The sequence below is a fragment of the Labrus bergylta genome, chromosome 22 (assembly GCF_963930695.1).
Source record: "Labrus bergylta chromosome 22, fLabBer1.1, whole genome shotgun sequence".
Classification (NCBI taxonomy): domain Eukaryota; kingdom Metazoa; phylum Chordata; class Actinopteri; order Labriformes; family Labridae; genus Labrus; species Labrus bergylta.
In genome coordinates this window covers 4,995,245-5,018,112 of record NC_089216.1, presented here as the reverse complement: position 1 = coordinate 5,018,112, position 22,868 = coordinate 4,995,245, and the positions used below count along the sequence as shown (strand labels likewise).

Below are 22,868 nucleotides of genomic sequence, written 5' to 3'. Positions count from 1 at the left end.
CCCTACATGATCTGTGTCTCTGAGGCGTCTGGATGGCTGTGAGTGAATAGATCTCTGGGTGTGTGTGTGGCCTATGTGCGTAATTGCGCGGTGGTGGAGTTAGTCCCCAAACGTACGTTTACACGGGAATATGTGTGTGTGTTTGTAGAAGGGGAAATAAAAGAGGATGAAAGAGAAATAAAAGAGAAATGCGTGCCCGAAGAGGCCGGATCACAGTCCGACTCCCGCGCCACAACTCGAGTAATTCCCTTCATTCACAGAAACAAACCAATGGCCGAATTCTTTCTGATCAGAAGAGTAATACCCGGTTATAAAGCTGTTACGCTAAACACATATAGGACGCAGCGGTCCGAAACGGGAACAACAAGAGTTTAAACAGGTAAAACTCAGGACGCAGCGGTCCAGCAAAGACAAAAATTAAATTTTCTGCTTCGATCAACAATTGATAAAAACACTCTCTAAAGCTAATTCTGCCCAGACCTAATTAAGCCTCACTTGTGAATCGCTTGGTGAAAGGAAAAGAGTCCGGCGATGGAGCAGATCTTCTGTCCATCCTGGTGCAGAGGCGTCTGATGGTGGCGAGGGTACCTTACGGCGAGAGCGGCTTCGTTGGTTCTCCGTCGAGTGGAAAGATGTCCTTTGATGTCCTTTCGTTGCAGGATGGAATAAGACCGTTATCTTTCTGATAATCTGTTATAGTCTGACGCTCTCCGAGAAACTGAGATGCGTTCACTGGACAATCCGAGCTCAGAATTTAGAACACTGTCGGCCGCGGATTACCTACACGCCAAAAAAAAACTTACACAAAGGAAGATTGTTGCAGGAAACAGGAGGTGAGCTTGTGTCTCCGAACACTAGAAGTCAGCGCGTGGAAAGAGAGAGAGCAATGGAAGTCTTGGAGCTTTGTAGCCTGGCCTGCTCCATGGGGGGTCTACCTCAGATCTCCTCCAATGAGGAGAGAGAGGTTCCGGTCCCCCCTTACTTCACGCGTAGGTGTGAAGTACCGCAGGGAATTCTGAGATAAGGAGTCCTTTTAGGCTTCCTTGTGATATCAGTGAATCACTCAAATGAGAATTCCCACAGGGGTGCAGGCCCAAGTCCATTGTTTGACTGTCCTAAGCCTGCGTGGCCCAACACCTGGTTCGGACCAAGAGTAGGAAATGGTCCAGTAGATGGAGAGAGATGCCAGTTCACTTCCTGAGGACTGATGAGTTTCCCCTGAACAACTCACCGACCCCACCACCACCACCAGCAGCCCAGGAGCTCCCCACCCTTACATCTCTCCATTAGAGCATGTCCATAGGATCATCCTGTTTGTGCATGTGTGTATTTCAGACTATGTGAATGTAGCCTAACAGAATACATGATCCACTTCTGATGAAAGCACTGTATCTACAGTAGGACATGCATTTAAGATGTTTGGAGGCTATTTTTCCAGTTGGCCTGGTGAAAAAGTTATTGTCTGCTGGCCTGAATTGTACAAACAACTTGTATTTATGCACCAAAGCAATAGTTTCATAGTTAAGAGTAAAGATGGTTCTGTAAGTTTAATTCTTGGTCGATTACCGTTCAAGCCTCTTAAATCACATGACTCTTCTCATAGTGATGGTGAGCTCTGTGATGAACTTAGGAACATTTTATTGACATTTCTGTGGGATATCAAAGGTTATCTGATTGCCAGTGAATGGAGTTAATATTGTTTTCTTGTTGCATAATCAGCCTTGATTCAAAGGGGGTGTTAGAAATTGTCAGGTCACAAATAAATATCAGTCCAGCAGCCAGGGGGATCGAATCAGTCAGGGGTAGATAACGGAGAGACTCGTTTTCTTTTAACTAACTTGAAGATTTTTATCCGACATGCTCTGGTTTCTTTTGCTGTTCTGTGGCTTGTCTTTGGCTGAGGAGGGTGCCAATGATCCTGAAACACAGTCATGCTTTCCTGACATGTGTAATCTCCTGAAAGAGGTTGGTGCCATGTCAGAAAAAATCAAATCTTTGGAAACCAGGCTGCAGGACAGTGAAACCAGGCTGCAGGACAGTGAAACCAGGCTGCAGGTCAGTGAAACAAAGCTGCAGAACAGTGAAACCAGGCTGCAGGTCAGTGAAACCAAGCTGCAGAACAGTGAAACCAGGCTGCAGAACAGTGAAAGTCAAATTCTGGAACTGAAGAACAAAGGTAAAGTGAGGTTTAATTGGAAATTATTTTTAAATTGTGTAAATAATGCCGCTATCAGTGGCCATAATCTTTTCTTAGTGAATCAGGCACTCTGTGTCTCCACACAGACAGGTCCTAACTAACATGGTTTCTGGAGTCTTTTAACCACTTCATCAACATAGAAATAATGGATGATGTCATTTTTACAAGAGGATTTGATTAATCTTTTACAAGTTGGTATCATTGTAATATTTTGTTTGAAACAGAACGAACCAAGGTGATCTTCAGTACAGCGGTAGGAGAAGGAAAAAAACACATTGGACCTTTCACCACAGACACAACTTTAATCTACAAAACAGTGATTACAAACATTGGAAACGCCTACAATGCAGCCACAGGTAAGACTCACTCACTTACCTGAAATGTTTTTTTGTTTTGTTGTTGCTCTTGCACCATTTCATTTGGGTGAAATCTAATTCAAAGTGATAATTAATGTGTTTACCAGTTTAGGAAAACATAAATGTGCAATTTCTTTGATGATTAGCATCCGACATGATGACTTCATGTTCTCGGAGGGGAAGTGAGGCCAGCAGCTGGATGGAGTCTAGACACTGGTGGTGGTGATGGAAGTATGCAGGATGTGATGAGGAGTGGACATTGAATGTCATGAACACTGTTTAGATAGATGGGAAGGAGCTGACTGGGGTGGAGGAGAGTCGCAGCAATCAAACTGGAATGACAAACTGACGGCGATTTTTAAAATATGACAGCAGACAGAAGGATTGGTCAGTGGAGGTCATGGCAGAATCTGGTTGGTTTATAACTTGAAGTGTAAACTGCGCGCCCAATCAGCTGATAACCAGAGCAGGGGGAGAGAGGGAGTGTCAATGTTGAATGAAGAATAACGAATGAATGTGTGAGAGGATATAACAAGTCTTCCTGCTTGAACATACGCTGAGGTCCACGAGAGGGGACTGCAAGTTATGGTTGGATTATGTACGAGTAATTCAGGACAAGACTTGGCAGAAAATGCTCTTTTTTTAGTCCCAGTTCGACCTTAGTGTGTGTTTCTGTTTATGGATCTGAGCTTTATGTCCAACCATGTGAGGCTCTAATTTTCTGTAATCCCCACAGGTATCTTCACTGCACCTGTTGCAGGTGTTTATTACTTCACCATATTTTTTCATGCTGGAAAGGAACATAAGACATCTCTGCATCTCTACAAGAACTCTGAGGTGAAACTCTCTACCCATGATCACGCTACAGAGACCGACTTTGCTGATAATGGAGGAAACGCAGGGTATCTTCATCTACAGCAAGGAGACCAAGTGTATGTGCGCCTGTCACAAAATTCACATGTTTGGGGAAACGCCGGTTATACGACTTTTAGTGGTTCTTTGGTCACTCAAATGTGAGAATCAATACTCTAATTTTCCTTCTTAAATGTGTCTATTACCATTATCTATAAATGTTCTGTTAATTATCAAATAGAAATTCTGATTTTGAGATTAGCTTCATTTAATTAATTAAAAGTTAATGAAATCAGAAATTGCTTGCCCACTCACATTGGTTGGTTGTAGAGTTGACATGACTCAGGTTTTGTGAATCAAAGCGCAGGATGGTCCAACATTCATTTACAAGATCTCATAATTTCTTTAAGGTCATTTGAAAACCATAAACAGACTCAAGTCATAAACTTAAAAATGTCCTTTTGGTGAATCAACTTTTTGATTCACTCTTTTAAAAAGGTCCCATCTGTAAGATATTTACTGAATTAAATCATAAAATGACCTTACTATATGATCAGACATTTAAGAAACATGCTAAGTTGAAGTGCTGGCTTTTCTGTCAACAACGCAGCAGCCAGTATGTCTTCCTCTAAGTTTAGATTTCTGTGCGGAATAGTCTGTTTCTGTTTTGAGGTTAGAATGCAGAAAGGTTTCAAGACCGATGCAGAGCTGCACCTAAACACTGAAGCTACTGTGTCCAGTATATGGCAACCTGCGTATGCCTTGACTCTAGGGAGGAGGGAGCGAGGCGAGACAGCTCGATTCAATGTTTTTAATTTGAACTGCAATACCTATTTTAAACACTAGGTGTCAAAGTTACCTATTGCTCCTTTAACTTCCTGATATGAAAATCTGCGATGTAATTTTGTTACTTACAATACAACGATTCCATCTTAATTTGATAAAATATGAATTTACTCTCTGAATGTGGTCTGCCCTTCATTTATTGCCTTGTTACTCTTCCTATCATACCTGACTTTCTTTCTTGACATAATTGTCATTTTATTGAAAAGATGCTTGAATTAAACATACTAAAGACAAGATTAAACTTGCCTGGTGAGACAAATATCTCTGCATTGCACAACAAAGACAAAAAAAATCCATTGACTGTAAAATCATTTTTTTTTATTGCTGCTATTGAGCCTTACTTATATAAAGTTTGATAACACATGACATAAGAGAGCTACGTGTAAGACTGGTTGTTAAACATTAACTGGTCATCATTAAAATATATATAATCACAGCGATAGAGCACGTCAGACAGAGTTAAGGTGACTTCGTCTTGAATCAACTTCGCAATGAATTCTACTTGTTTGTGGGTTTTATTGCTGTTGTGTGGCTTGACTTCAGCCGAGGTTGGTGAGAATGCTGTTGAAACACGTTCATGCTTTCCTGATATGTGTGATCTTCTGAGAGAGTTCGGATCCATGGCAGAAAAACTCAAAAGTTATGGAAACCAGGCTGCAGGACAGTTAAACCGGGTTGAAGATGACTGAAACCGGGTTGAAGATGAGTGAAACCAGGCTGAAGATGACTGAAACCAGGCTGCAGGACAGTGAAACCGGGTTGAAGATGACTGAAACCAGGCTGAAGATGACTGAAACCAGGCTGCAGGACAGTGAAACCGGGCTGCAGGACAGTGAAACCAGTCTAGAGATCCGTGAAACCAGTCTGAAGATGAGTAAAACCAGGCTGCAGGACAGTGAAACCAGGCTAAATGACAGTGAACACCAGATTCTTGATCTGAAGAGCAAAGGTAAGGTGAATTTTAAACAAAACAATTCCTCCAAATTGAACCCCCAACCCTAACCCATGATTTGCACTGGATACTGAAAGATCCATTAATCAATTAATATTGTTGTAATACTTTGATTGAACAGAGAGAACCAAGGTGATCTTCAGTGCAGCGATAGGATGAAATGGAGCTGTTGGACCGTACAACACACACACAACTTTAGTCTACAGAACAGTGATCACAAACATCGGCAACGCCTACAATGCAGCCACAGGTAACATTCTGTTCAATAGATTTTTGCTGTTGAATATGAATTCATGACACGGTTTACACCAAGTATCAATTAAAGCAATACAGCACAACAACAACAACAACATCACAGTGACAGTTTTGTAAGTACAAGTGTTTACAGTGTAGTTATTTGTTTAACCAAATTCTATTAGTGCCGCAGAAATTGAAAATAATAAAATCTGAAAGGGTTTTTTATGCTTGGAGTGTGTTTGTGATTGTGTTCATGAATCTGCCTTGTGTGTCGCAAGAATGCAGAAATGTTTACACACCAATGCAGAGCTGGCTCTGAGGCGTCCTTGTAATGAAGATAAGATACTAAAGGAACACGAATCTGAATGCTTCATCTTACCTCTATCGTAACATAAAAAACACTATACAGTCATGTATTAGTTTTTAATATGTATATAAATAAAGTTAAGTTACATGTCTCTTTAATAAATATTAAAAATATTAAGATGCTTCTATTTTGAAGCACAGACATCAAACTATCCTCCTCTTGCAGAGAGCAGCACAGTTAGCAAACTTTGTAACTTTACAGGCAATTCATATAACACTTATATTAAACATGGGCATGTATTACCACGAGGCAAGTATAAACATGTAATTCATTCGACATGACTTTTATTCAACTACTACTACTACTAATAATAGCTTTCAGTGTTTCTCCTAGGTTTACAATGGACACTTTACATACGGAAACTACTGTATCTTCTGTGACATGGCCCTTCCTACGGCGCTGGTGGTTGAGTTGTTAGGTTTGTTAGTTGTAAAATATTATATTAGGACATCATTGCCAGAGACACAACAGGTGTTTAAATACATTTAAGATGTCATGCGACAGAGGTCCTGGTCACGTGAATTTTGAATGAACTTAGTAATCAGGACAGTCATATATTTATAAGCCAGGTGGCCAAAGGATACAGCCCTGATTCTGTCAAAAACGATAGGCAGACGTGAATTTGAGCCAAAACAAAGAGAGAAGTGGAGGTCAATGAACAGAGGGGTGATTGAAAGTGCCACCAATGGCATAAAGAAAAACATGTTTTCAAAACACACACACAGAGATTTTAATTTAAAAAGAAAACATAGTAAGCCAACTGATGGTGGCGACTCTATGGAGACATACAAACCAACTGAGCAGAAAACACTTACCTCCCTATATAAACTTCCAGCCAAGCTGATTGTCATCAGTCATCAGCTGCGAGACAACATCACAGGTGCAGTCAATAGCTCCTGATGAGAAGGGTAACCAGTGACAAAGATCCTGGGCAATCTATCCGTAGTCCTACAATTCTACATTTTAGTTATCAGACGCTGTCATACAAAGTGACATAAATCAGAGCAGACAAACAGCTATAAGTCCAATCGGACACACAGGTGCTGACAGGAAGTGCACAGAACCAAAGCACAGCATGGTCAGCTGCTCTTCAGAGTTCTAATCAGCATAAAAACCATCCTAGATATAATAATCGTCATCATCCAACTGATTCCTCTGATTGTATTCTCATGCCCTTGCTCCTTGTTGTTGTATTACAAGTTAAGATAATACGTGTCAAATGGATGTTAGAAATTAACACGTTCTCATTAAACAACTAACAGTTATTGTCTGCTTGCCTGAATTGTACAATAAACATGTATTTATGCACCAAACCAATAGTTTCATAATTCTCGGTCGTATCTCTCAGGAAGAACCGAGTATGTCTCCCTGGGTGAAAACAATCCCGGACTCACCTTGTCACCTGTGGAGTCCCCCAAGGATCATTCCTCGGCACCACCCTGTTCAACCATTACATGCTACCCCTTGGCCAAGTCATCAGCTGGCATGGAATTTCATTCCATTGCTATGCTGATGACACTCAGATTTACTTAAAAACAAATCAAACACCCTCTGCACCCCTGCCATCATCGACACCGTCCACCTGCCTGGAGGAGATAGAGGCGTGGATGAAGCATAACTTCCTCAAATTGGGACAGCTCCAAAACAGAAGCGATTCTACTTTGCACCCCACACCAAATCAGGTCATTTCTCATAACCAGCATTACCTTTTCTGGCCAAGACATCCCCCTTTTCTCCAACCATCACCAATCATGGCATCAAAATGGACCCTCACCTGAACTTTGAAGGCCACGTTAAACATCTGTGCAAAAGATCAATTTGGTCAATTTGCTTTCACTGCCCTTGAATCACATGACTCTTCTCATATAGTGAAGGTGAGCTCCGTGATGAACTTAGGAACATTGTATTGACATTTCTCTGGGATATCAAAGATTAACTGATTGCCAGTAAGTGGAGATAGTAAATGGAGATAATATTGTTTTCTTATTGCATAATCAGCCTTGATTCAAAAGGGGATGTTAAAAATGTACAAGTCACAACAAAATATCAGGCCAGCAGCCAGGGGGATCAAATCAGTTAGGGGTAGATAACGGAGAGACTCATTTTCTTTTAACTAACTTGAAGATTTTTTTCCGACATGCTCTGGTTTCTTTTGCTAGCTACATGTCAAATAGATGTTAGAAATTAACAGGTTCTCATTAAACAACAGCTAAAACCAGCCAGAGAGATCCCATCAGTCAAGAGGGAAGGTGACAAATCCTTGAATTAAATTGGAAGATGAACTTTGTGAATTTGTGCGTTGTTTTGTTGTTCTGTGGCTTGACTTCAGCCCAGGAGGATGGCGATGCTCCTGAAACACGTCTATGCTTTCCTGACATGTGTGAGAGAGTTTGATGCTAGTCCTGGTTCGGACCAAGACTAGGAAATGGTCCGGTAGATGGAAAGAGATGCCAGTTCACTTCCTGAAGACTGATGAGTTTGCCCTGAGCAACTCACCGACCCCACCACCACCACCACCATCACCAGCCCAGGAGCTCCCCACCCTTACATCTCTCCATTAGAACATGTCCATGGGATCATCTTATCAGAGAGAATTCAAAATAGAATTGTAGGTTGGTGAAATATGGTGTCTCATACCATCACTTCGGTTAAGGGTTGATTTTCCACTGTAACCTATATTTGATTTCTTTTTCTAGCTAGCTTCTGCTTTAGCTGGTGGTTTGAGTCACCATCTTTGGCAAGTAACCCTGACCTACGTACATGAACAAACTGTGATTCAATTCCGAGCAATTATATAATCATGTAGACCGCTATCGTAGTGACAATAAAATACATCAATAAAATGCCATGAGACTTCAGAGATATAAATGTAAAGTTTATTCCAAACGTCATGTGAAAAGGAATTATGAGTGAAAATCAAAATCAACATGATATAACATCTTTGGAGCATGACTTCTTCAGACACATTAAGAAAAAATACTGCCAAATGGATTTTGAGGTTTCATTTAAAGTATGGTGTTAAAGGACCAGAGAACTTGTTTTCACTAAGAAATTAAAATCCAAATAAAAGCCATATATCCAGGGGCGTGTCCAGACTTTTCTGACGCACTGGAGCACTGAGTTATGCAGGGGTGGCCTGAAGTTTGATATGTGTGCACAAACACATACAAATAAATATCAATAATTTCCCTGTTTAATCCAACTAATAATATCTACTTTAAAACACAAGATAATGGTCGCTCAATTTTGTAATGACCCAAAAAGATTCATGTTCAAAGTCACAATTTGAAGTCCTCCGAAATATGTGCATGCAAACTCCTGCACAGTCTAAATTGCAATGTTTTGGTCCCGACATATTTCAAATAAGATCCCGTTTTATGAAATAGATGTGCAAAAATGTTAGCTACAATTTAAAGTACAAACAAAAGAAAATATGCTACATTGATTTGTAAAAAAGAAAATACTGGCAGTTTTGCAAAAAATAACTAACATTTGGTTTTAACATAAGTCCCGCCTCTGACAGGGAAATAGCCATTTACAGTTTTGGATTTTTGGGGTGGCAACTGGGTGCCCAATTGGATTTCTAGGGGGGCCCATGCCACCCCTGGCCACCCCTCTGATTACACCCCTGCATATATCCATGAAAAAAAATCCTTGAGGTGAAATGTTTTCACTGACTTCATAGAAAACAACATATGGTCTTGGACGGGTAACACCAGAGTTTTGTAAAAACTAAAAACTCAGCCAAATGATTTCTGATTTCTGACACTTGGTTTGTTTTTCAACACAAAGAACAGAATATAGAAGCGAGTATTCCAGAAAGCTTGTCAATATTATCAGGTGTTGTATTCAATTGCCAACAGCATGCTTTTCCTCAAATTTTAAAATATGATTATATTAAAAATGTTATGTCTGGGAAAAAACAGTTTTTCAATTCTCACATCTGAGTGACCAAAGAACCACTGAAAGTTGTAACATAGTCACCTCCCCAAACATGTGAATTTGCAGGCATGCGTACATACACCTGGTCTCTTTGCTGCAGCTGGAGGAACACTGCATTTCCTCCATTATCAGCTGTGTCCGAGTTCGAGCTGTGATCCTGGATCCCTACGATCACTTTGCCATTCTTGAAGAGAAACAGCTTCTCTGCATATTCCCCTCCAGCATGACAGAAGAAAGTGAAGTAATAAACACCTGGAACAGGTGCAGTGAAGATACCTGTGGAAACACCAGAGAATTAGTCTCTTTCTTGTTTGCTCATGCTCATGCACACACTCTCACACACAAATACAAACACTATGCCAGGTGTGACAGGTAGAAGCACAAGCACCTGAAGTGAATATAAAAACAGCTCCTTGTACTTAGATGTGTCGGTCTGTCCAGTTGTTTGTAATACATGTAGGCAAATGCAAGCACGTACACCAAGTTTATCAATATTTATTTTGTATTAATTTGACTTATCTATATGCTGCAGTTGAGGATTACCTGTGGCTGCATTGTAGGCGTTCCCGATGTTTGCGATCACTTTTCTGTAGATTAAAGTTACGTCTGTGTTGTACGGTCCAATGGCTCTGTCGCCTCCCCCTGTTGCCGCACTGAATATCGCCTTGGTTCTTTCTATGCAAAACAAAACATTCATACATACATTTAATCCAAACAGTTCTTTAATTACCTTTGTTCCTCAGCTTCAGAATCTCATTTTCACTGTCCATCAGCCTGCTTTCAGTGTTCATCAGCCTGGTTTGCATGTCTCTGAATTTTTCTGTCATGGCACCAAACTTTCCCAGAAGATCACACATATCAGGACAATATGAATATGCTTCAATAGTTTCATTTATGTGATCGGAGTGCCCGTAATCCTGGGCTGAAATCAAGCCACATAACAGCAAGGAAATGCACACGTTTGCAAAAGTCATCTTCCAAGTTAGTACAAGGCTGTGCCGTCACCTTTACTCTGACTCACATGAGTCTTCTCTCGGCTTTTGTTTATGACTTGTTAATATTTACCTCTGGATCAGACCCATGTTTTACTTGTCTTTTAATAATGTCAAGGATATAATGCTCAACTTTTCCACTCAGTGGATTGGCAATGAGGAAGGGAAAGAGTTTACTGGACAACCAATTTTATTGATCATTACTGTAGGGCTCAACGAAATTGTCCGCTTTTTACGGATCTGACAATGGCAAGTTTTATTCCTTTGAATGACATACCAATTCAAAGTTTATTCAAGATGCTTAAGGCAGTAAAATAAGAAAAAGACTAAATAAACTCTCCGTACTCTGGATATCACTGCTTCATTACTACAAGCAGGGGACTAAACAGTAATGGCCTTCCAATAGATAAGCATGACTTATGCTGATTTATGGTATTAGGATATGATTGCATTATTTCTTTTTAATGTATCGTTAATCCATTTTAAGTGTGTAATTGATTTGACATGAGGTTTCTGAGATATCCTGGCAAGATTGGATACAGCATAAGCACAACAATTGTTTCTGTCTCCCCATGAGTTTGGTAAGTTTTCATGTTTGAATGACCAAACTAACACACTGAAAGTTGTCGACAACATCACTTTAACCTCCCTGGCTGCACATTTGGTTTCTGATTTAAAAATTAACTTCGGGGTCTGCTGACTTTTTCCAAAACACCGAGAAGGAAGTTAGACATGAAACATTATCTGGATGACAATAATTGATTTTCAGCTTTTAAACTACAAAAAGATGATGGAAAGCTCTGACCGTATACCATCCAAAAAACAAAGTTGAACACCAGGGTTTTCTGCTTAGTTTGATGTGTGTATGAACGTGTATTGACAGTATTTTCCTCTGTATTTATAATCCTGTACGGGAATACAAACTCTACATTATGTGAATAATTTGTATTTACTGAAGATTACAGTGAAGTTTTACCATTTAGTATTTGAGATATAAAAAAGTTTGGAGGCCCCCCCTTAATCTAATAAAGGTTTTGCCCTCCAACTGCCCCAGGACCCACATGGAAAAAAAAGATGCATAGCAGTCAAAAATGAACATAATTGTAGTTGTTTTTATTGATACAATCCCAACAGAATAGGCTAATACACAACACCTTTGTGGCAAACTGCAAATCCTAATTGATAACCTGAGAGCAGACAAAGCCTCACCCCCAACCAACCCCCCAAGATCTTTATCGCACCCACTTAGGTTAGGGGATCCAGACCAACCAACTGGATAGTGAGCCAAACCTTCGAGACCTCAAGTGGGATTAAGAAGACTTTTTCTTCTAAGGAAGATCTTCCTTCGCTACTTCATAGAGCAGAAGCACAGATTAAACAGAAACACACACGTGGATTGAACCCCAACGAAAAAGACAGGGATGAGACACTTCAAATGTTTGTTTTAATTAATTAATTAATTAATTAAGTTGTTAATTGCATTAGTAAATTGTATATTGTAATCTTGACCTGCAATATTTGTGTTCCTTACATACAAAGTTTGAAAATGTATTTGTGTGTGCGTCTCTTGACTGGTATTCAGACCTTGGGCTCAAGGTGTCCTAGTCTTCTGATGTTTGTCCACCTTCAACACTTTATTTACAGTAACATGGGTTAAAAACAACAATGCTTTTTCCCTGAATTTGATCAGATATGTTGGTAGCCATGACACACCAAGTGTTTTCATAATGTTGTTTACAGTTAACGTTAAAGATACTACTTGTATTTGTAGAAGCATTTTTTTTTTTTTAAACTGTTTGAGTGGAAGTTCAATAGACCTCCTTTTTGTTTCTGCGTTTACTTGAAAGTTGGACCCTGTTCCCACTGAGCTGTTAATAAGTGCATAATAAAGTATTTATTAACCTTCATAAGGCATTAATATGAACCTAATAAAGTCTTATCAATGTCAATAAACATTGTATGAACGTTGATAAGTGGTCTATAAACAAGTTTCTTTGTGTTGATGAATATCTTACGAGCCAATTATAAATTAATTTATAGTTTGATTAACACTCATGAAGTCTTATTAATGTTAATAAACATCTTATTAATGTTTATGACGGTATATGAAGTGTCAGTACATTTCTAATAAGAGCCTATAAGTGTCTTATAAGACATAATAAATGTGTTAATTATGCCTATATTAACACTTAATTAGTCTTATTTGTGTTAATAAAAATCAAATAAGGTCTTATCAGTGACTTATCACCTGTTATTAATGCTTATTATAAGCACCTTAATGTAAAGTGTTACCAATTCACCTTACCTTTGCTCTTCAGATCAAGAATCTGGTGTTCACTGTCATTTAGCCTGGTTTCACCCATTTTCAACCTGTCTTCACTGTTCTGCAGCCTGGTTTCACTGATCTCTAGCCTGGTTTCACTGTCCTGCAGCCTGGTTTCAGTCATCTTCAGCCTGGTTTCACTGATCTCTAGCCTGGTTTCACTGTCCTGCAGCCTGGTTTCACTCATCTTCAGCCTGGCTTCACTGTCCTGCAACCTGGTTTCAGTCATCTTCAGCCCGGTTTCAGTCATCTTCAGCCTGGTTTCAGTCATCTTCAGCCCGGTTTCACTATCCTGCAGCCTGGTTTCAGTCATCTTCAGCCCGGTTTCACTATCCTGCAGCCTGGTTTCACTGTTCTGCAGCCTGGTTTCCATAACTTTGAGTTTTTCTGCCATGGATCCGAACTCTCTCAGAAGATCACACATATCAGGAAAGCATGAACGTATTTCAACAGCATTCTCACCAACCTCGGCTGAAGTCAAGCCACACAACAGCAATAAAACCCACAAACAAGTAGACTTCATTGTGAAGTTGATTCAAGACGAAGTCACCTTAACTCTGTCTGACATGCTCTATCGCTGTGATTATATAGATTTTAATGATGACCAGTTAATGTTTAACAACCAGTCTTACACGTAGCTCTCTTATGTCATTATCAGGGACTGTGTTATCAAACTTTAGACTTAGACTTTCTTTATTGTCATTCAAACTTGTACTTTACAGTGCAGATAAGAACGAAATTTTGTTGCATTTGGCTCGTTGTAGTGCAGGATAAAAACAACAGCATGTATTTACATATAAAAAATAAAAATAAGGTGCAGATATAAATAGATATAAAAAGAAAAACTATGAGTAAAATTACTATACAGATAAATATATTGCACGTTATATTGTGTTTTACAGTCCAGTGAGGTAGTCCTGTGTGGGGGTTTGAGGGGGAATGGAGGGATTCTTTTTTCCTGTTCAAAAGTCTTATGGCCTGTAGGAAGAAGCTGTTACAGAACCTGGAAGTTCTGCTTCAGAGGCTGCGGAACCTCTTTCCAGAGTCCAGCAGCGAAAACAGTCCTTGGTGGGGGTGGGAGGTGTCTCTGCTGATTTTCTGAGCCCTGGTCAGACAGCGGATCTTTGCGATCTCCTGGATGGGAGGAAGTGGAGTCTTAATGATCTTTTCCGCCGTCCTCACCACTCTCTGCAGGGACTTCCAGTCGGAGGCACTGCAGGCTCCGGACCAGACAGAGATGCAGTTTGTTATGATGCTCTCTATAGTGCCTCTGTAGAAGGTGGTGAGAATAGGAGGAGGGAGGTGTGCTCTCTTCATCCGACGCAGAAAGTGCATGCGCTGCTGCGCTTTTTTCACAAGAGCGCCGGTGTGAAGGGACCAGGTCAGAGTGTCTGTTATCTGCACCCCCAGGAACTTTGTGCTGCTAACTCTCTCCACTGCTGTGCCATTGATGAGGAGTGGTGTGAGGCTGGGCTGGCGCCTCCTGAAGTCGACGATGATCTCTTTGGTTTTATCGACGTTCAGGGTCAGGTTGTTGGTTCTGCACCAGTCAACCAGATGTTTCACCTCCTCTCTGTAGTCCATGTCGTTGTTGTCACGGATGAGGCCCACTACTGTTGTGTCGTCTGCAAACTTCACGATGTGGTTAGTAGTGGACCTGGCGCAGCAGTCATGGGTCATCAGGGTGAACAGCAGCGGACTCAGGACGCAGCCCTGAGGGGAGCCGGTGCTCAGGGAGATGACACTGGACGTGTTGTTGCCCACCCGCACAGACTGGGGTCTGTTTGTGAGGAAACTGGGGTCTGGGGTCTGTCTTTATATAGGTAAGGCTCAATAGCAGCAATAAAAAAAATGATATAACAGTTAATGGAATTTTTTTGTCTTTGTTGTGCAATGCAGAGAGATTTGTCTCACCAGGCAAATTTAATCTTGTCTTCAGTATGTTTATTGTTTAATTCAAGCATCTTTTCAAAAAAATGACAATTATTTCAAGAAAGAAAGTCAGGTATGATAGGAAGAGTAACAAGGACCATGTTGGACCATCCTGCGTTTTGATTCGCAAAACCTGAGTCACGTCAACTCTACAACCAACCAATGTGATTGGGCAAGCAATTTCTGATTTCATTAACTTTTAATTAATTAAATGAAGCTAATCTCAAAATCAGAATTTCTATTTGATAATTAACAGAACATTTATAGATAATGGTAATAGACACATTTAAGTCGGAAAATTAGAGTATTGATTCTCACATTTGAGTGACCAAAGAACCACTAAAAGTCGTATAATAGTCGCTTCCCCAAACAATTTTGTGACAAGCGCACATACACCTGGTCTCCTCGCTGTAGATGAAAATACCCTGCGTTTCCTCCATTATCACTTCTGTTGGTCACTGTATCTTCATCAAAGGTAGAGAGTTTCACCTCAGAGTTCTTGTAGAGATGCAGAGATGTCTTATGTTTCCATCCAGCTTGAAAAAAGATGATGAAGTAATAAACACCTGCAACAGGTGCAGTGAAGATACCTGTGGGGATTACAGAAAATTAGAGCCTCACATATGGTTGGACATAAAACTCAGATCCATAAACAGAAACACACACTAAGGTCGAACTGGGACTAAAAAAAGAGCATTTTCTGCCAACTCTTGTCCTGAATTACTCGTACATAATCCAACCATAACTTGCAGTCCCCTCTCGTGGACCTCAGCGTATGTTCAAGCAGGAAGACTTGTTATATCCTCTCACACATTCATTCGTTATTCTTCATTCAACATTGACACTCCCTCTTTCCCCCTGCTCTGGTTATCAGCTGATTGGGCGCGCCGTTTACACTTCAAGTTATAAACCAACCAGATTCTGCCATGACCTCCACTGACCAATCCTTCTGTCTGCTGTCATATTTTAAAAATCGCCGTCAGTTTGTCGTTCCAGTTTGATTGCTGCGACTCTCCTCCACCCCAGTCAGCTCCTTCCCATCTATCTAAACAGTGTTCATGACATTCAATGTCCACTCCTCATCACATCCTGCATACTTCCATCACCACCACCAGTGTCTAGACTCCATCCAGCTGCTGGCCTCACTTCCCCTCCGAGAACATGAAGTCATCATGTCGGATGCTAATCATCAAAGAAATTGCACATTTATGTTTTCCTAAACTGGTAAACACATTAATTATCACTTTGAATTAGATCTCACCCAAATGAAATGGTGCAAGAGCAACAACAAAACAAAAAAACATTTCAGGTAAGTGAGTGAGTCTTACCTGTGGCTGCATTGTAGCCGTTTCCAATGTTTGTAATCACTGTTTTGTAGATTAAAGTTGTGTCTGTGGTGAAAGGTCCAATGTGTTTTTTTCCTTCTCCTACCGCTGTACTGAAGATCACCTTAATTCGTTCTGTTTCAAACAAAATATTACAATGATACCAACTTGTAAAAGATTAATCAAATCCTCTTGTAAAAATGACATCATCCATTATTTCTATGTTGATGAAGTGGTTAAAAGACTCCAGAAACCATGTTAGTTAGGACCTGTCTGTGTGGAGACACAGAGTGCCTGATTCACTAAGAAAAGATTATGGCCACTGATAGCGGCATTATTTACACAATTTAAAAAGAATTTCCAATTAAACCTCACTTTACCTTTGTTCTTCAGTTCCAGAATGTGACTTTCACTGTTCTGCAGCTTGGTTTCAATGTTCTGCAGCCTGGTTTCAATGTTCTGCATCTTGGTTTCAATGTCCTGCAGCCTGGTTTCACTGACCTGCAGCCTGGTTTCACTTTCCTGCAGCCTGGTTTCACTGTCCTGCAGCCTGGTTTCACTGACCTGCAGCCTGGTTTCACTGTCCTGCAGCCTGGTTTCCAAAGATCTGATTTTTTCTGACATGGCACCAACCTCTTTCAAGAGATTACACGTCAGGAAAGCATGACTGTGTTTCAGGATCATTCACACCCTCCTCAGCCAAAGACAAGCCACAGAACAGCAAAAGAAACCAGAGCATGTTGGATAAAAAAATTATTCTGACTGATTCGATCCCCCTGGCTGCTGGACTGATATTTTGTTGTGACCTGACAATTTCTATCACCCGCTTTGAATCAAGGCTGATTATGCAATAAGAAAACAATATTAACTCCATTTACTGGCAATCAGATAACCTTTGATATCCCACAGAAATGTCAATAAAATGTTCCTAAGTTCATCACAGAGCTCACCATCACTATGAGAAGAGTCATGTGATTTAAGAGGATTGAACGCTAATCGACCAAGAACTAAACTTACAGAACAATCGTTATTCTTAACTATGAACCTATTGGTTTGGTGCATAAATACAAGTTGATTGTACATTTCAGGCATGGAAACTGGAAAAATTGCCTCCAAACATCTTTAATCCTACTGTATATACAGTGCTTTCATCAGAAGTGGAGGATGTATTCTGTTAGGCTACATTCACATAGTCTGAAATACACACATGCACAAACAGGATGATCCTATGGACATGCTCTAATGGAGAGATGTAAGGGTGGGGAGCTCCTGGGCTGCTGGTGGTGGTGGAGTCGGGGAGTTGCTCAGAGGAAACTCATCAGTCCTCAGGAAGTGAACTGGCATCTCTCTCCATCTACCGGACCATTTCCTAGTCTTAGTCCGAACCAGAACTTTCAGTCTTTGTGGTGTAAATTATTTCAGTCAGAAAATGATTTCAAAAAGTTTCAGAAAATTCATTAAAAAATGTCAAATTATATTCCAAATGAATATACAAAACAGTAAAAGTAAAAATTATAAAAATGGAAAAGAAAAGCAAAACTCAAAGACCAAAGTCTAAACCTGTGAGTGTAGACATTTGAGGTTTTAAAAGATCTTGGTCTCAGAGACTAAGTCCCAAGATGGGATTTCAGAAGTCAGAGTGACGTGGATTCGTTTAGCAAAGCAAAAAGGAACCTCGATCAGATTTTCTGCAGGGTTTTTATAGCCAAAAAGTCTCTCTTTTTTCAAGATCCTGTAACACCTCAACAATGCACGTTCACAGAAACGTGATGCACCCACAGGTCATGCCAAGTTCATGACATAGGTAATACCAAGTTCATATGTGGTTTCAGCTCGAAGACCGTGAACCGAGCAGATACTCAGAAGAGCTGATACTCAGAAACGCTATACGCCTACGGGCTTCTATGTGGTTTTGCTTCAATGTATGGCACACTTATCTTGACCTCACAGGAGCGTAGGCACTACGAGTGTGTGTAAGTTTAACAGGAAATGTTGAAAGCAGAAAAAGGTTATGCCTTTATGACCTATGTATTAAATGATAATAAAAGAAACAAAACAAATTCAACAATTGCATAACTCTTTCTGATCTTTCAACACCAGTGAAAATTTCTCAATGTTTACATTTCTACTACCTTTGATATCCAGTTAGTCCGGCCAGTGTTCAGAGTTTAAACTGTTTGTCTTATTGCATAATTTGCCTCGATTTAAAGGGAAGTTAAAAATTAACAGTTCATCTTCAAACAGTTGAGAGCAGCTCTAGCAGGGAGCAGAGTCATGAAGGTCGAAGATGAAGGTCAGGCTGCTGAAAAAACTAGCCAAACAGAGGCATGCTTTCCTGACATGTGTGACCTCCTGAAAGACTTTGGTGCCCTGAGAGAAAAAATGGGAATCATGGAAACCAGACTGAAGGAAAGCGAAAACCAGATTCATGAACTGAAGAATAAAGGTAAGACGAATTCATTTGGAATACAAATACAGTGAAATCAGGAATGACATCTAAAACAATGTGATTTTAATGTTGTGTTAACTGTAGAAACAACCAGGGTGGCATTCAGCGCTGCAACAGGAGGCGATAATAACGCCATTGGACCATTTAGCACAGATAGGACTTTAGCCTTCAGAAAAGTTATTACAAACATTGGCAACACCTACAATACTGAAACGGGTAAGTACAGTCACACACACATTTTTACACTCTGTTTTTATGAATAATATAAAAATAAAAAAAGACACGCACATCCCTCAGTGGGTCCTGAATCCAAAAAAATAATCTTGTTTCCACAGGTATCTTTGCTGCACCTGTTACAGGCACGTACTACTTCACCTTGTTCCATCACGCTGGAGGAACACACACAGCCAGTCTTTCTCTCATCAAGAACAACGTTGTGGTTGTGATGACCTATGACCACCCGTCAACACAAGACACGGCTGATAATGGAGGCAACGCGGTGCTCCTGCAGCTGCAGCAAGGGGACCAGGTGTATGTTCGCCTGGATGCAAACGCTCATGTTTGGGGAAATGATGTCATTACCACCTTTAGTTATTTTCTGCTCAGTCAAGGTTGAGAGATGGATGTCGAGTAGACTGTTAACATTAAAATAAACTAAGTGGTAAGTCACTATAACAATTGTAAATGTTTGTGTGCATTCATTTTAATCATCAACGGAAATAATCTTCAGAAAAGGTAAAGGGGTAATAATGGATTTGAAGTGTCTAAAAATGTAAATTCTGGTTGGTGTTTTTTGTTTTGGATTTTGAAAATTTCAACAACAAAAAAAATCAGAATCAGAAAAGACCAAGTACTATGAGTTTTCTGTTGTATCTTTCATCACAAGAAGTACACTGATTTACACAAGTCTTATCCCCAAGATACTTTTATTGTTCCATTTATGAATTGAACATTTCCATGTTCTACAAAAGGGCGTGTCCAGAGGGTTCTCCTGGGAGGTCCCACCCCCTGAAATCAGTTTGTCCGACTCTGAACTTCCAGCTGTTTGCCTTGAGTCCTGGTTTCAAATTTCTCAATCCCTTTTGTTTGCAAAACTCACAAATTGAACACACTTCAAAAATCTGCATAATGCAGAGATAGATTTTAATTCATATGTACAGACATAGAAATGTTAATGTACTGTTGAGTGTTTGTTCCACCCATTATTCTAACCTCTTCATACCAGACAATTATCATTAAGTATTTAGGTCAGTTTTTCAATAGAAGCAATTTGTTTGATGAAGAACAGCACCCTCTGCTGTGTAGAGCAAGTACAGCACGACAGAGCAATTCATTTTTTCTACTGTATAGGTTTAGCAGCAACAGAGCATAATCTGAAGTAGAAACCCATTACTTATATCTGCTTTCAGATAATTACTGATTGAAAAGTAATTCAAATATCAGCTTTTTCACTCTATGAATGCTTTGTTCATAGAGCACTACAGTGATCTGAAATTGTTACACAGTTTACAGTTGACTTGACCCTTCCTGGGGCGCTGGTGGCTGAGTTGTTAGGTTTGTTAGTTGTAAAATATTATATTAGGACATCATTGCCAGAGACACAACAGGTGTTTAAATACATTTAAGATGTCATGCGACAGAGGTCCTGGTCACATGAATTTTGAATGAACTTAGTAATCAGGACAGTCATATATTTATAAGCCAGGTGGCCAAAGGATACAGCCCTGATTCTGTCAAAAACGATAGGCAGACATGAATTAGAGCCAAAACAAAAGGGGAAGTGGAGGTCAATGAACAGAGGGGTGATGGAAAGTGCCACCAATGGCATAAAGAAAAACATGTTTTCAAAACACACACACAGAGGTCTTCATTTAAAAAGAAAACTGATGGTGCCAACTCTCTGCAGACATACAAACCAACTGAGCATGGACACTTAAACCTCCCTATATAAACTTCCAGCCAAGCTGATTGTCATCAGTCATCAGCTGCGAGACAACATCACAGGTGCAGTCAATAGCTCCTGATGAGAAGGGTAACCAGTGACAAAGATCCTGGGCAATCTATCCGTAGTCCTACAATTCTACATTTTAGTTATCAGACGCTGTCATACAAAGTGACATAAATCAGAGCAGACAAACAGCTATTAGTCCGATCGAACACACAGGTGCTGACAGGAAGTGCACAGAACCAAAGCACAGCATGGTCAGTTTTATTGACATTTCTCTGGGATATCAAAGATTAACTGATTGCCAGTAAGTGGAGATAGTAAATGGAGATAATATTGTTTTCTTATTGCATAATCAGCCTTGATTCAAAAGGGGATGTTAAAAATTTACAAGTCACAACAAAATATCAGGCCAGCAGCCAGGGGGATCAAATCAGTTAGGGGTAGATAACGGAGAGACTCATTTTCTTTTAACTAACTTGAAGATTTTTTTCCGACATGCTCTGGTTTCTTTTGCTAGCTACATGTCAAATAGATGTTAGAAATTAACAGGTTCTCATTAAACAACAGCTAAAACCAGCCAGAGAGATCCCATCATTCAAGAGGGAAGGTGACAAATCCTTGAATTAAATTGGAAGATGAACTTTGTGAATTTGTGCGTTGTCTTGTAGTTTTGTGGCTTGACTTCAGCCCAGGAGGATGGCGATGCTTCCTCCTGGGGGAAACACGCTTACGCTTTCCTGACATGTGTGAGGGAGTTTGATGCTAGTGCTGTGTTGGGGTTGTATCAAGTCAACTTTGGTTATATTCTTTAATAATATCATTAAACTATGTTTAATCTTGTTTTGGGGCACCAACCTGTAATCAGGTAAATATAACCAAAATATCACTCAAATCTGTCTCAAATTAGTTATTTAATTACTAATATTATTAATAATGAATAACTAGATTAAATAAATTGAAGGAGTGAAATCCGTACACAAAGCCTTCGCACCCAGCTTATATCACAATGCAAATACACCAGTAATCACAAAAAACTGCTCTCTTAAATTATAACAGAATTTATTTAAACAAAGCAACATCAACCCAAAATCAATGAACTTAATTAAACAAATAACTATTATAAACTAATCTAAGCAACAAACATTATCAAGCAAAGGCGTGTGTGTGAGTGAGAGAGAGAGAGAGAGAGAGAGAGAGAGAGAGAGAGAGAGAGAGAGAGAGAGAGAGAGAGAGAGAGAGAGAGAGAGAGAGAGAGAGAGAGAGAGAGAGAGAGAGAGAGAGAGAGAGAGAGAGAGGGAGAGAGGGAGGAAGAAAGGGGGGAGATTGCTTCGTACCCACGTGGTCGCCCTTCCGATGGCACACACCTAACAAAGACCTAATGTGGCCTCAATGTCTAAAAGAGACCGAGTTCGGCCCTACACGATCTGTGTCTCTGAGGCGTCTGGATGGCTGTGAGTGAATAGATCTCTGTGTGTGTGGCCTATGTGCGTAATTGCGCGGTGGTGGAGTTAGTCCCCAAACGTACGTTTACACGGGAATATGTGTGTGTGTTTGTAGAAGGGGAAATAAAAGAGGATGAAAGAGAAATAAAAGAGAAATGCGTGCCCGAAGAGGCCGGATCACAGTCCGACTCCCGCGCCACAACTCGGAGTAATTCCCTTCATTCACAGAAGCAAACCAATATCCGAATTCAAGTTAATACGGTTTACACTGGCCTTTCTGATCATAAGAGTAATACCCAGTTATAACGCGGTTACGCTAAACACATATAGGACGCAGCGGTCCGAAACGGGAACAACAAGAGTTTAAACAGGTAAAACTCAGGACGCAGCGGTCCAACAAAGACAAAAATTACATTTTCTGCTTCGATCAACAATTGTTAAAAACACTCTCTAAAGCTAATTCTGCCCAGACCTAATTAAGCCTCACTTGTGAATCGCTTGGTGAAAGGAAAAAAGTCCGGCGATGGAGCAGATCTTCTGTCCGTCCTGGTGCAGAGGCGTCTGATGGCGGCGAGAGCGGCTTCGTTGGTTCTCCGTCGAGTGGAAATATGTCCTTTGATGTCCTTTCGTTGCAGGACGGAATAAGACCGTTATCTTTCTGATAATCTGTTATAGTCTGACGCTCTCCGAGAAACTGAGATGCGTTCA

At 40.3% G+C, this 22,868-nt stretch overlaps 2 protein-coding genes and 2 long non-coding RNA genes across 6 annotated transcripts; 3 read left to right on the top strand and 1 right to left on the bottom strand.

Moving 5' to 3' along the window:
* Positions 1 to 1,551: 1,551 nt before the first annotated feature.
* Positions 1,552 to 4,370, top strand: LOC109995181 (caprin-2). 2 transcript variants are annotated; one of them, XM_065950108.1, is made up of 4 exons: positions 1,552 to 2,055; positions 2,098 to 2,176; positions 2,422 to 2,553; positions 3,290 to 4,370. In XM_065950108.1, exons 1-4 carry the CDS (start codon positions 1,858 to 1,860, stop codon positions 3,568 to 3,570), a joined length of 690 nt encoding a protein of 229 aa, XP_065806180.1. In that variant the 5' UTR covers positions 1,552 to 1,857; the 3' UTR covers positions 3,571 to 4,370. The 2 variants fall into 2 exon arrangements, with proteins under 2 accessions (XP_065806180.1, XP_020504479.2); XM_020648823.3 differs by having other exon boundaries at positions 1,556 to 2,176.
* Positions 4,371 to 5,079: 709 nt separating this feature from the next.
* LOC136177329 (uncharacterized) lies at positions 5,080 to 7,850 on the top strand. 2 transcript variants are annotated; one of them, XR_010664954.1, is made up of 3 exons: positions 5,080 to 5,200; positions 5,325 to 5,453; positions 7,156 to 7,850. It is a non-coding gene; the product is annotated as an uncharacterized lncRNA (long non-coding RNA). The 2 variants fall into 2 exon arrangements; XR_010664953.1 differs by lacking the exon at positions 7,156 to 7,850 and having other exon boundaries at positions 5,325 to 5,668.
* A 7,206-nt stretch (positions 7,851 to 15,056) lies between these two features.
* Positions 15,057 to 16,758, bottom strand: LOC114921044 (uncharacterized). The gene is made up of 3 exons (XR_010664955.1): positions 16,702 to 16,758; positions 16,325 to 16,456; positions 15,057 to 15,586 (listed from the first exon to the last, which is right to left on the bottom strand). It is a non-coding gene; the product is annotated as an uncharacterized lncRNA (long non-coding RNA).
* Positions 16,759 to 18,580: 1,822 nt separating this feature from the next.
* Positions 18,581 to 19,455, top strand: LOC109995185 (complement C1q-like protein 2). Its single transcript, XM_020648831.3, has 3 exons — positions 18,581 to 18,767; positions 18,855 to 18,986; positions 19,106 to 19,455. Exons 1-3 carry the CDS (start codon positions 18,596 to 18,598, stop codon positions 19,384 to 19,386), a joined length of 585 nt encoding a protein of 194 aa, XP_020504487.2. The 5' UTR covers positions 18,581 to 18,595; the 3' UTR covers positions 19,387 to 19,455.
* Positions 19,456 to 22,868: the final 3,413 nt, after the last annotated feature.

What these genes read in the sequence shown, in the direction of transcription:
- LOC109995181 (XM_020648823.3), top strand. Translation starts at nt 1,858, where the DNA reads ATGCTCTGGTTTCTTTTGCTGTTCTGTGGCTTGTCTTTGGCTGAGGAG. An exon ending in TCTGGAACTGAAGAACAAAG is followed by an intron (nt 2,177 to 2,421) that starts GTAAAGTGAGGT and finishes TGTTTGAAACAG; the next exon opens with AACGAACCAAGGTGATCTTC. An exon ending in CGCCTACAATGCAGCCACAG is followed by an intron (nt 2,554 to 3,289) that starts GTAAGACTCACT and finishes TAATCCCCACAG; the next exon opens with GTATCTTCACTGCACCTGTT.
- LOC109995185 (XM_020648831.3), top strand. Translation starts at nt 18,596, where the DNA reads ATGAAGGTCGAAGATGAAGGTCAGGCTGCTGAAAAAACTAGCCAAACA. An exon ending in TCATGAACTGAAGAATAAAG is followed by an intron (nt 18,768 to 18,854) that starts GTAAGACGAATT and finishes TGTTAACTGTAG; the next exon opens with AAACAACCAGGGTGGCATTC. An exon ending in CACCTACAATACTGAAACGG is followed by an intron (nt 18,987 to 19,105) that starts GTAAGTACAGTC and finishes TTGTTTCCACAG; the next exon opens with GTATCTTTGCTGCACCTGTT.